The sequence below is a fragment of the Otolemur garnettii genome, unplaced genomic scaffold, assembly GCF_000181295.1.
Source record: "Otolemur garnettii isolate 467f Iridium unplaced genomic scaffold, OtoGar3 scaffold00228, whole genome shotgun sequence".
NCBI classification, from domain to species: domain Eukaryota; kingdom Metazoa; phylum Chordata; class Mammalia; order Primates; family Galagidae; genus Otolemur; species Otolemur garnettii.
In genome coordinates this window covers 1808054-1821668 of record NW_003852623.1, presented here as the reverse complement: position 1 = coordinate 1821668, position 13615 = coordinate 1808054, and the positions used below count along the sequence as shown (strand labels likewise).

The 13615-nt window shown below is 44.8% G+C and overlaps 1 protein-coding gene across 1 annotated transcript in view; it reads right to left on the bottom strand.

The window, feature by feature from the left end:
- Positions 1 to 13615, bottom strand: part of CC2D2A (coiled-coil and C2 domain containing 2A) — an 82947-nt gene that overhangs the window by 53125 nt on the left and 16207 nt on the right. The window contains exons 5-10 of the mRNA XM_012812874.2: positions 12798 to 12971; positions 9247 to 9409; positions 8133 to 8269; positions 7277 to 7408; positions 1949 to 2158; positions 1080 to 1186 (exon numbers count right to left, since the gene is read on the bottom strand). Coding sequence (XP_012668328.1) covers positions 1080 to 1186; positions 1949 to 2158; positions 7277 to 7408; positions 8133 to 8269; positions 9247 to 9409; positions 12798 to 12971 — 923 coding nt within the window. The remainder of the gene's footprint in view (positions 1 to 1079; positions 1187 to 1948; positions 2159 to 7276; positions 7409 to 8132; positions 8270 to 9246; positions 9410 to 12797; positions 12972 to 13615) is intronic.

The window sequence follows — 13615 nt, the reverse complement described above, 5'->3', positions numbered from 1 at the left end:
GGGAAATAAAGTGGGATGTGCGGAGTGGTGCCGCCCAGGCTAAGGGAGCAGGGGGGCCTCAGCAGGTGCTGGGATGGGAAATACAGTGGGATGTGTGGAGCGGTGCCGGCCCAGGCTAAGGGAGCAGCGGGGCCTCAGCAGGGGCTGGGGCAGTGGCTCTGGGGCAGCTGATCAGATCCCACAGGGGTGAGGGAGCAGGCCACAGAGTGAGAGGTTTGGGAACAGGTTGTCTGCCTTGAAACTGTCTCACCCCTAGTGACAAGTCACGGAAGGACCAACATGCCCTCTTCACTGGGTCATAAATGCTGAGTCTCAGAGGTTGCATCTCTGCCATCAGTGAGTCCACTGGGTTCATCTGTAGGCCTCACACACAGTCCTACTGTTTTTCACATAGTGATTACTGAATGCAATGTTGTATCAAACCAGGATTGTTTTCAGAACAGATTTTTGTCACCTTTCTCTTATTCAACACATGCTAAAATAAAAATTATTCTCACAAGGAGGCTGCACACATAGGCAAAGCTCCTTGAGAGTACAGGGCCACACCTATGGAGCATATTGCAAGTACAGGTCGGATCTATCAGGTGTAGAGCATAAATGTCTTAATCTTGTAATTGGGTAAGTGTTGAAGGCTATGTTGTTTAGTAGGATGTAAGCATTCCACTTTGTACAAATAATCAACACATTGAATCCTATAATGGCATTAATGTATGTATGATCTATGTATGAAAGACTTAATAAAAAAATAAAAAAGAGTATAGACATCCGAGGAAGAATTGCCGGGTCCAAGCTGATGGGCATTTTCAGCACTTCACTGGTCTACGGCCAAGAGTGATGGTTGCAGCAATTTTCACCCACACTTGCAGAGGAGGGGAGCAACCATTTCCCCACATCCTCATTCATATCGTCAGATTCCAAATGTTGAATTATTAACACGATGGATGTATCTGCTTGTTTTATTTGGCATAATTTCACACGCGTTCAGTGCATTCAGAAATGCTATCTGGAAAAATAAACTCTAAGCCAGCACGTATCTAACAGGGGAAAGAGGCTTAGTTACAATCACAGACTCTGCTTACCGGATTTCAGCTTTATACTCATTGATGGTCTTCTGGTTCATATCAAGAGATTGATGAGGTTTTTCTGGATTAAGGCCAGTCTGAACAGCATTCCTTAGAGCTTGGAGCTTAACAAGATATGAATACAAATTCTGAGTTAGAAACTCTATTCCCTACCACCACAAGCAATGTGAGTAGACCACACCCCCTCTCTGGGCAAAATGGGTGCCAGCAGTCTGAATGGATGTTCAAGCACTCAGCTGTCTCCAACTTCTGTCACTGTGACAGAGAACCATTTAATCTGTTCTTAAAAGAACTGGAATAATGACAAGTAGCATATGTCTTCTTTGGTCTGCGGCCCACATAATCAGGCTACAAGAGGAGGCACTGTAAAGTTATCTCTTATTTGGGCAGTAAAGTTCTAAAGTTGGAGAATGAGACTAAAATGGCACATGGTCAAAGTGACCAGGGATGGTGTCACGTGGGGAATCAATCCAGCCAGACAGCCCATTTCATTGAGCATCAGTTGAACGATGTCTAGGTGCCACTCTGTGGGGAAATACACACGAAAATGGAAATGTCTCTGAGTCAGAGGATTCTCCAGTTACCAGGGGCCTCAGGATCTGAGCCCACATAAGCAAGTCATTGTCACATGTCTACCGTCTAGTACCTGCTTGGAAGGTGTGATCGCCTGTGCTGTTTATCTAAATCTTTCTCTTTTAGGCAGGGGGTTGCCGCTGAATTTGCACGTATTAAATGTACACCATCTCTGATGGGACAAGGTATTACACATCTCGGACAGAGGGAGCACCCACAAGAGGTGATTTCGGGGAGAATTTGCATCAGCAGAACAAAGCCACCAACAGCAAGAGCGAACCACACACACGTACCTTATCAGTAAGAAATTTCGCCTTGTTTCTCTGCTGCCTTGCCACGTACTGATCGTACAACTGGGCCAGCTTGGCTGCCAAAACGTGCTCTCGGCTGAAACAGGGATGATGCGTGAAGATTAACCCTGAAATATCAACGTCCAGTTGGAAATTTCCAGAAGGGTCTCCAGAGCCTATCACCTGCTGGCTCCTGTGGACATATTTTACCGCCTGTCGGAGAGAGCAGAGTGTGGGTGGAATGGAGTTAAAGCTCTTCCTAGACAACGGTGTTCTAATCTGCCTGGGAAAACAGGTGGAACCCCTCGTGTCCCGGGCCAGTTGCTGGAAGGTGCTTCATCACCTAACGGCAGGTTTAAGGGGCCTGCTCTTTTTTGAAGACTTGAAAAGGAAAGACCAGGAGAGAGGAAAGAAATCATTTTCATCTTCCTTTCCTGCATCTTTTTAACTCCATTACTCTCCTGAGTCATATTTCTAATGTTTGTGTGTGTGTGTGTGTGTGTGTGTGTGTAGACCATCCTGTTTCCTGAAATCTTGGGTTTTGTGGCCTGAGAACTTGCACTCTTTTAATGAAAAAGATTCCAGTTCAAACTGATCATCATCATTTGGTGTAGATATACTCCTGTGTAATGAAAAAAGTTGTTTTTCTGATTAATATGAGGGTAGACACGATGAGGTTACGTTGTCTGTGTGTGTTAGGGAAAGTCTGCGTTGTATTTGAATTCTTCACCCAGGTGGTGTGCCTGATACCCTTTGAAAAATGTAAAACGTGGAGAAATCTTTATTTTGTAGACAGTAGTAAGAAACTAACTTTCTCTTCACTGGGTTTCATCGTGGCACCTGTTCTACTGGGGAGGAAGGAAGTTGGGATGCGAGATTAACAGAGGAAAGCAGGGTGCAGCTCAGCTGAGCGTGTGGAAAACAGAAGCGAAAATTTCCAGTGGGAATCCTGGGGTCCCGGACACGAACATTAACAGCGGGAATTCCCAGTGTACAGTGTATCAAAGAAGCCTCTCTGTTTTTGTTTCATAAAATCTTCAAGATTTTGTGCAGTGATCACTACTGCTGTGGTGGTTGGGGAGCTCAAAGGTCGAGAGGATTATCTTTAATTTTGTGTCTTTATTTTTTATCCTTGTTGTAAAGACTGCCTGTAGTCAGGACGTGGTGGTTGGAGACAACCACTCAATCCTTCCCCTTTTGCAGAGATGACCTTTGGAAGCTATTTATGTTATCGGGAAAATAATAACATTAGATCATGTGGCATAAATGCATTATTTACAAATTATGAGGATAAATGGAAGTTATAAAACTCTAAGAACTAAAAATGAAAGCTTTTGGCTGGGCGCAGTGGCTCCCACCTGTAATCCCAGCTTTCTGGGAGGCCAAGGAGGGCGGATTGATTGAGCTCAGAAGTTTGAGACCAGCCTGAGCAAGAGCAAGACCCCATCTCTACTAAAAATAGAAATATTAGCTGGATGTGGTGGTGGGCACCTGTAGTCTCAACTACTCAGGAGGCTGAGGCACAGGATCATTTGAGTATAGGAGTTTGAGGTTGCTGTGAGCTAGAGTGAGATTCTGTCTCAAAAATTAAAAAAAAAAAAGAATTAAAGCTTTCATGTCTCCTAAATTGTGGGTAGGTAACATATTCAGTAATGTCATTTAATTCCTTTTCATGGTAGATATCCTGGACTTCTGCTGGCAGCCTTGGACAGTAGCCCCGGCTCTGCCTGGAAATTGCTCTGAGATCATTGGCAAGTCACTACATGTCTCTGAGCCTCTGTTTTTCCATCTGTAGAAACTGTGGGCTGAGGAAGAGATTCAATTAGCATTTGTAGATTACCAGACATCACATCAAGCATTTCCCATTTGAGGACAATTAAGGTCAGGAGCTCATCCTAGAAAAAGTGCTACATACGTCACTGCAGAAGGTCACTGCAGTCACCTCCAAAGTATTCCCTAGTCCACTCTTCAAGGCCATGTTGAAACTCTTTTTCTGGAATGACCACCATCAGAGCTACCATGGTGTGAGGTCTGACAGTTTGGGAGCTTGCCACCGAGAGCTTGTTGGCAGCACTGTACAAACAGCTCGGTAAGATTTCATCACCTTGGTATGCCAGGGTCCCACAGCTGTGTTCATGTCCACCTGTGACTGTGTCTTGCTGAGGTGTTCAATACTGAGCTGTGCCACGTGACAACAGCTCTAAAGGCTGTTCCAAAAAAAGTGTTCTGCAATCGCTTTGAAGGGTGGACTAGGCTCTGGTGTCAACGTGCCTGGCTTCCCAGGGGAGTTCTTTAAAGATGACCCTGCTGACATTCAGCAACGAGCTCTGTAGCACTTTTTCTAGGATGCGTTTGCGAATGTAATTGTGACACCTCATATGTCATCTCACTTATTCAACAAAGATTAAAGGACGTCCAGTGCAGCAGAGCCTGTCTTCACGCAGCAGTGAATTGAGAGGGGAAGACAGCCTTGGGATCTAAGTGGTTAGGTCTGAATGTGGGGTACAGAAACCCAGAATTAGCATTAGAATCCTATGATCATAAAATTCTAACATCCTTCCCTATCAGACTAAGAACAGAAAGAGGAGGTAAAGAGGAAGGATATGTTGTGTATGTGTGTGGATACATGCATGGGAATGCATGTCCCCCTTGCTTTATAGCGTGAGCTGATATTCAGTACTGTTAGTCATCAAGATAGTGACCAGTGTTTGCAAGATAGTGACCAGTGTTTACACGTACAGTAAAGCACATATGTATGAGTCCATTTAATTTATCTTTGTGCTGGGCTGTGACCGGCTTTGTGTTAGTTTTCATGGGTAAGAATATATGAGTTTATTTCATTTTAGCTATTCAATTCTATGCTTTTCTCTCCCCGGGATTAGTAGACTATTAATATGTATTGAAAACTTATGGTTTTCTATATGGCACCGATACAGTATGTCCTACATTTATAATAATAAACTATCAATTTTACACTATAAAATAACATTCAGTCTTTGATGAGAAGATCCACTTAGCTATTTTTTTTTAAATGTCCTTGTAAAACTGAAATGTGTTTACAAATATTTTAGGGTTGAATAGGAATGGATTGACTATATCTCAGTACTTTCCAAAACATGCTTACTTTCCCAAATCTGCTTCCCAAATCTGTGTTAGCTCATGTTCCAATAATTGCTGGTGGGCTCTGTTTTAAGCTCAGCTCAAGCATGTACAGGAAGTTTTCAGGACTCCTAGACCATTCAAAGGACCCCAACTCCCTTCCCATTCGGAAGAAAGACTCCCCGTTTCTTATCCTTCTGGTTGTAAGCATTGTCCTTTTTTATATATCTAGAGGTAGCATGAAATCCTTAGCAACAATTTCCCCCAAGAATCCCCACTTGGATTCAGAGGAGGAGAGACCACTCCTGCGGGGATCACTCTCCTCTGATCTTCTGTGTGTTATGAAAGCCCTGCCGGGTCTTTCAGAGATCAGTTCTGTTCATTAATCACCTACTTCAGACTATAACAGTGGGGGGCTATTTCTTTCCTCTGTAACACACGTAAAAGTATTCAATTATAAACTGGTTAGAAGTACTTAATATGCACGAGACCATTTTGTATCCATGGCAACTCGTATTACCTGGATTAATTAAAAATGTCCACCTCACAAAGACATCCGTGCCTAATCACCAATGCGTAGACAATAGAAAATTCCTCTCTAATTGCTTTGCAACTGCTAATTCTTGCCTTGTGTTCCTCCTACCACAGGGTTCCAGAGTTATGAGCTCACTCGGGGTGTGTCTCTCAGGTTCCATCTTGTACTTTTTAGTGAGTAACATTGGTAGGATGGTTCTATTTACTTGAAATGTTACCTAGGTCACAGGTACTTCGAATCTCTTTCCCCAAATCTGCATTCTGCACTAGCTCATGTTCCAAGAATTGCCGGTGATTCTACTCTAAGTGCAGCTCAGCCAGGTATAAAGGTCTTCCAAAGCGGGGTCACTATGACCCAGTGAAGTAGAGAAAATTATTGTTATTCCTATTTTTCAATTAAAGAAGCAGGTCTCAAGAGGAGAAGGGGCCTCCTCAAAGCTCTCACTAGTTGGAAGGGCAAAGCCCTAATTAGTGGAGGGGGAGCATGACTCCACCGAGTCTTTCCCTCGAGGCTGAGTATCCTCTGCTCACCGCCCTGCTTTGCAGAGTAATCGTTATAACCCTCCTATTCTGTTATACTTTGTCAGTGTCAAATGTTACAAACTTAAAATTACCTGGGTTTCTGAAGGAGCTGGTCCCAGGAAAGCAAGAGTAATACGGATATGAGGGCAGGCAACTCTTGGATTCAATGAGAGCCAGCTGTTACTAAGCTCTATTTTATTTTATTTTATTTTTTTTGCAGTTTTTGGCCAGGGGCTGGGTTTGAACCTGCCACCTCCGGCATATGAGGCCAGCAGCCTACTCCTTTGAGTCACAGGCGCCACCCTACTAAACTCTATTTTAAGCACTTACGTATCATCATCGCATTTGATCTGCACAGCTGTTATGATGCCCACTTCACAGAGGAAGAAACTGAGGCCCAGAGAGGCTGAGCAAGTTCACCCAATGAGTGATGCAGGAGAGAACTCAAATCAGGCAGCTTGGTGCCCAAAAAGACAGTCGTAACGACCTTCTCCACTTCATAGGGTCAGCTTATGAGAAGACAGTAAAAAGGGTTTGCAAGGATAGACGGTCTTCAGCCATGTAATAAAAAGATGGCAAGCGGGAAATAATCCTGCAGCAAGTGTGAGATAACAGAAGGGAAAAGAGAAGGTAAAAAGAGAAAGGTGCGGGTGGGCAGCTGTCTGCGATGTGCAGAGAGGCCGCCTCTGTCACTCCTGCCTGGGAAACTGGCTCCTTGTTTGAGAAGGGATCACCTGAGCAAAGGCAGTCTCATGCTGACCCGATACACACACCGCTTACTCTGTGTAAGATAGTATTAAATATTAAAGCAAAATTAAAGTGGAATGTTATAAATCATCACCCCAAGCTATTCAAAAGGCAAAGCACTTTCAACTTCATGCATTAGAAATGGAGAGGCATTGGGGTGGCGCCTGCGGCTTAGTGAGGAGGGTTCCAGCCCCACATACTGAGGGTGGCAGGTTGGAACCTGGCCCAGGCCAAACTGCCACAAAAAAATAACCAGGCATTGTGGCCGGCGCCTGTAGTCTCAGCTACTTGGGAGGCTGAGGCAAGAGAATCGCCTAAGCCCAAGGTTGCTGTGAGCTGTGACACACTGCACTCTACCAAGAGCAGCACAGTGAGACTCTGTCTCTACAAAAAAAAAAAAAAAAGAAATGGGGAGGGGAGAGTGTCTACCTTCTTATACAAGGTCTCCAGTTCCGCCGTGGGGCTTTGCTCCTGTGTCAACACCGGTGGCCTGGAAGGAAGCAGCTTGATGGGGTTAGGCAGTGCCAGGATCCTGCCATCATCTCCAAACCACCTTCTCCCCTGTGGGTCAAGCAGAGGGAAAGACAACATTTTCTTCTAACTGGACAGAAAGTCATTGACCTAGCAAACGTTTGTAGGACAATTCTCTGTCAACATACACATTTCAAAAGCCTCTGTTGCTATCAGAAGTCAAGTCTTCCCTAACACTCCCCAAGACTAATTTAAGATATAGTCCCTGGCGCCCCAAAAAAGTTTTTAAAAGGGTGGCGCCTGTGGCTCAAGGAGTAGGGCACCAGCCCCATATACCAGGGGTGGTGGGTTTAGGCCTGGCCCCGGCCAAAACTGCAAAAAAAAAAAGTTTTTAAAAAAGCTTAAAATGAATCCTTAAGAAAAAAATTGTGTTTTCTATTCAATAATGATTTAAGGGGGGAAACAAAGGACAAAAACTTGAAATTGAGAATATTCGATATACATACAGGGTGTCCACAAAGTTCGTGTGCAATTTAAAATTGTTTATATAGACAATTAAAAAATTCTGTGAGTTGGGAAAACATTGCCTGTGTCTGATTTAGCCAGAGAAGCCCAGATGGGTTTTGAGCAGTTGAGAGGTGGTGGTATTTGAGGATCACTAAATAGACTGAGAGATAAAAGTCCAGAAGAAAACCATGAACCATTTTCTGTAGATGTAAGGTGGACGACCTCAAGGGGAAATGACTGCTCTGTTAGGAAGAAAATTGTATGTTCAGGCCGCCCGGCCACCCTTGGGTGCAGCGGGGACACTCACGGTCTCCTGCGTCAGCAATCTGTTCTCCATGATGTTCTGGTTACCGCGAGCCACCTCCGGTCTCGCCCCGATGTAAAGGCCTTCGTCTTCCAGGAATCTGGGCTGTACATTTTCTGGAAGTTTTTTATAGGTAGGCACTAGAGAGTTCATAAATAACAAAGATTACTGCCAACGCCAACATACCGAACCGCCGTTTTGGTGAATGAACCACCAGAGATGCCATTTATGTTCTTAGAGGCTGCAGATTTTCCAAATTCACTTCTAGAAGCAGAAAGGAGGAAAAGATGAATGGTTTGCTTGCAATATCCTGCTGTAGGACCCTGTGTTTAAGGGAATAACACTTAAATAATTTACCACCTCGGTCACCAATGGGGCATACGGAGCAGAGATTAATGTTCAAGTCCAGGGACCCAGGGACTAGTTTTAGCTCTTTAGCTGGGTGAATCTGGGCCAGGCACTGCTCTTTGAACTCTTTCCTTCTGTACAAAAGAGATAATAATAATAACCTACGCAGGTCTGTCCCTGGGGGAATTCAATGAGGTCAAGGATGAGGACATGCTTTGTAAATTAAGAAGTTTAAGTAAACATGGCCATGACCTCATGTAGTCACTCACTCTTTTATTGGTTCATAGGATACATTTTAGTGACAACCTCCTCTACCAGGCACTTAGGAGACTCTGAGGATCCAGGCCAGGCCACTACTGTGTGGGAGCCAAAGGCAGAAACTGCAAACAAAGGTCATGTAAGGTCATTTCAGTGCAATGAAAAAAAAAACGCACAGGTGATGGAACCCTGGGGAAGGGATAGACTTGAGGCTGTCCTCACATACTCTCAGCCCCCAAACCCATCACTAATTTGGTGAAGGGGCTCCCACAGCCCTCTGGTATTTCTCTGATATCCTACGAATACGTGTCATCGAAGGGCTATTTTTCCACTTTCTATTTTCCCACTTTTTTTCCATTATCTTTTTTTGACTTCAGATAATTCTCGGTTATTAAATCAGATTAGAAACTGGACTCTGTTCTGGACCTGAGGCCTCCTTACACGCCAGCCTGACTTTACTAGAAGGAATATGACAAAGTCTGACCGGGTGAGGGAACGGGAGGGTAAGCACCTGTCCGTCTGCTGGGTACGAAGAGCATTTCCTGCTCCCGCTGCAGCCGCACCTGGGCGCTTTCATAGTCTGCGGGTCTGACGGCCAGGAAGTCCGCAGCCCTGTGGTCCAAGCCCAGCAGGAAGTCCTCAGCCTCTTGACCTTGGACCAGCTCTTCCTCATCCTGCAAGGTGGTGGACAGAACGAGAGACGGTCATGCTCAGATTCTTAGTTTACTCAGAAACACACTCGCTGCTCAACTCATCCAAAACGCGTTCTGTCAAGTTAGCTTTTCCTTTCTTTTTAATGAAAGCATAGAACTGTATGACTTTTGGATTTAATTAGTGGGTTTTCATTGATTGTTCTTCACTATGGCACGCACCTGGCTGATGTCCAGGTTAGGCTGGATCGGGGGGAAGTGGTAAGCAAAATAATCGCATTCCCAACAAATCTGGCTTCCTTTGAAGGTGCTTATCTTTTTATATTTATTTAAAGAACTTGGACTCATATGTAGCAGTTAAACCTTCCACCTGGCCCCAACCCAGGGGAAAAGGCAGCCAGGTGCGCACTCCACGTCCTTCTCTCAGACTGCCCGGGGTTGAGTCTTAGCTCACCTTGTACTGCCTGGGGGGACTTCAAAGAACTTGTTTAACCTTCTGATCCTCAGTTTCCCCAACTGGGTATATTAATAGAGCTTACCTCTCTGCACTTTGTAAGGATAAAGTTAAACAACGCATGTAAAAATTCTAAGCATAGCGGCTTATAATCACAAATGTCAAAGTACATTTTGTTTGAATATTTTTCAAACACTTTTCCTCCTATTTCTTTTTTTTCCCTCTCTTTCTTCCCCTTCCTATTCCTTTTCTCTTTCTCTTTCTTCTTTTAAAAATTTAAGCCTGGCATCCACTTTTGAGCAACAGTTTTTAAAAGCCTGTGGGGACTTGCAGCTGGCTGTAGGCAATGGTGGTAGCCTTGCTGCCTGCCTCCTGATCATGTCTTCCCTAGTACCCAGAACAGTAAGAAGGGAAAAGCAGATCTACATGGAAACCGCGCTTTCAACCGGAAGACAGAGGATGTCAAAACAGAAGGAAAAAGAAAGTCAGCAAACAGCGGTACATGCGACCTCCCATGCTCCCAGCCTCTCACCTCTGCTTTGTGGTGAGCAAAGTCAGGCCAAGAAAAAGTGCAGAGAAGACAGACACGAGAAGCTGGAGGGAGGGCCCAGGATGGGCGGAACTTTGTTCGGAAAGGTTAAATTTCCTCTGAGTATGAAAATACTAAAGAAGTGTCCGGGCAGGCAGGAACCTGCACAGACTTCAGGGAGAGGTTAAAGGGGTGCGTGATTTAAAGGGCAGTTATAGGACCAGAGAGCTTCCAGGAGGGAAAAGGCCAAAGGGAGGGGAGAGGTGGCGGCCTTGGAGGAAAGTGCCGTGACTTCCTAAGATGCCCGTGAACTGTGATTTCTACTTTCAAAAGGTGAAGCCGACTCTCCTCTGGTGAGAGAGCGCTCTGCCTCAGGGCTGGCTTCAATGAGAAGGCTGCGTGGAAGTGATGGGATGTGAGACTGGGTTGTGAAGGCACCACCATGACCTCTTCCTTGGGTTCTCTCCCAGATCACTCACTTGGGGGGAAGCCAGCTGTCATGTCAGGGGCCACTGAAGCAGCAGTGTGAGGAGGTCCCCATGGTGAGGGCAAAGGCTCACAGCTCAGCCTGCACAGGGCTGTGCAGTTGGTCATTCTGCCTGAAACCTCATGGGATATCCCCACAGAAGAACAAGCTGAAGATTGATTTGTAAAACAATTATTACGGACTAGCCTAAAATACTCCCAAGCTTCCCTAGACCTAGGTAAGAAAATACATTTCTGGGAAGCAGTTTTCAAGGGAGGAAGTTACAAGTGAAGCAAAGGAATGTGCCAACTATGCACATTCTGGAAGGTCCAGGTATGTCTTCCTTTCTTTTTAATGTTGTGCAATACTCACAGCTTAAACTTTGCCACTTTAACTATCCTCAGGTGTACAGTTCAGTGGCATTAAGTGCATTCACGCTGTCATGCAACCATCGTCACCATCCATCTCCAAATCATCTTTCCTTCCCAGACAGAAACCCTATACCCATTAAACAAAAACTCCCTCCTCTCCTTCTCCCAGTCCCAGGCACCCCTACTCTAAGTTCTGTCTCTACGATTTGGACTACTCTGGGTATCCCATATAAGTGAAGTCGCATAATTTTGTGATGGGCTTATTTCACTTATCATAATGTCTTCAAGGTTCGTCAGTGTTATAGCCTGTGTCAGAATTCCCTTCCTTTTTAAACTGAATGTGTGTGTAGATAGACAGACAGACAGACAGACAGCTAGATAGACAGCTAGACAGACAGCTAGACTGACAGACAGACAGCTAGACAGACAGACAGCTAGATAGATAGATAGACAGACAGACAGGTAGATAGACAGCTAGCTAGCTAGATAGACAGACAGACAGATAGACAGACAGACAGCTAGATAGACAGACAGATAGATAGACAGCTAGACAGACAGACAGACAGCTAGACAGACAGACAGGCAGGCAGACAGCTAGATAGACAGATAGATAGACAGACAGATAGACAGACAGATATGATGGATGCTTGTGTTGCCTCCACCTTTTGACTCTGTGAATAACGCTGCTATGAACACAGGTGCACAAATTCATGTTCAAGTCCTTGACTACGGTGTTTTTGGATATATACCCAGAACACAATTGTTGGATCTTATTGCAAAAATTCCATGTTTAAAGTTTGAAGAACCACCATCATTAGTGGATAGCTCATTACATTTTTGTTTTCAGAGCAGCTGGACCATTTTACCCGCTCGCCTGCTGTGCACAGAAGTCCAATTTCTCTACACTCTCTGTAACACTTATTTTCTCTTTCCTTTATTATTTATTTATTTATTTATTTTTGGTTTGTTTTGTTTTTGGATAATAGACATCCTAATGGGTGTGAAGTGGTATCTCCTTGGGGGTTTGATTTGCGTGTCCCTAACGATTAGTGACATTCAGCATCTTTTCTTGTGCTGACCGGCCATCTGCACATCTTCTCTGAAGACCTGTCTACTCAATACCTTTGCCCACTTCTCAGCGGTGTGCGTTCCTTTTATCTCACACGTACCACCCACACTGACAGAATCTGAGCGGCAGCCTAGGTAGGTAGGTAGATATTGGGCTGAAAAAGCTGCTGATGTGTGAGACTGTGGAAAGACAGAGACCGAGGCTTCATCCACCTTGGACAGGCATCCATTTTGTGTGTGAGACGAATACTAATCGCTGTGTGCAGGCCAGCAAGAAAAATCCACAAGCCATGTTATTCCAGTATTCCCCCCCCCCCAAAAAAAAAACAAAGATAGATTCAACCAAAGCCCTTACTGCCCTAGCTGTGGGGGAATCTGGTACTTCTGTTTCCAGGTAAGCCCCAGGCGGGCTCTCCGCCGGGGAGGCCGGTTTCTCCCCAGCACTCTCTCCCTCCCGGGGATATGGCTTCTCATTTCTCCCTGCACGTCCCTCCCCTCCCCGTTAGCATCAAGGTGTTAAATACCATTCTGTCGGCTCCTTCCTGCGAGGGTGGTTCCTCCTCCCCTTTCTCCTCCTCTTGGCCAGTTTCATCTCTGGGTTTTGGCTTTGGTTTTTCCTCTGGTTCCTCGGGTTCGGGATCAAAGTTGAAAGTGAAGAAGTTATAGGCCTCTTCTGCAGAAGGGAAGCCAGGCGGCAACTACGGAGAAGCCAGTGGGAACAGCAATTTCCAATTTTTAAAGTGAAATGACGTTCGCATAATGAGTGCGCAGCTGGCTTGACACTAACAGTATCAGGACATCCTAGGCCTCTTTAGTCTTTGTTCAAAGGCATGAGATTACTGGTAATGAACTTGAACAAGTATAACAGGTGGTTGGAAGCCTCCTTTAATAGTAACTCTAACTAGTTACTTTTTAAATTTTGGGTTAATATAAAGGTATGTATGATTGGGTCACATTTTCTACATTTGTTAGATAGTATCCAAGTGGTAGCTGAGTCCTTAATCCAGGAGGTGTTTCATATTCCCCTATGTTGTATCCGTTAGGTGGGAGCTTACCAAGCCCCCTCCCCCCCCCTTCCTTCTTACTTGAATTTCTGTTTTTCTCTCACGTGGGCCTGTAGCTAGCTGTTCATCTACTACTTTCAAATCGGTATTGAGTACATGGGATACTTGTTTTTCCATTCTTGAGAGATTTTACTAAGGAGAATGTTCTTTAACTCATCCAGAAAAATACAAAAGATGTAAAGTCTCCATCTTTTTTTTTTTTTTTTTTTTGAGACAGAGCCTCAAGCTGTTCCCCTGGGTAGAGTGCTGTGGCATCACAGCTCACAGCAACCTCCAAC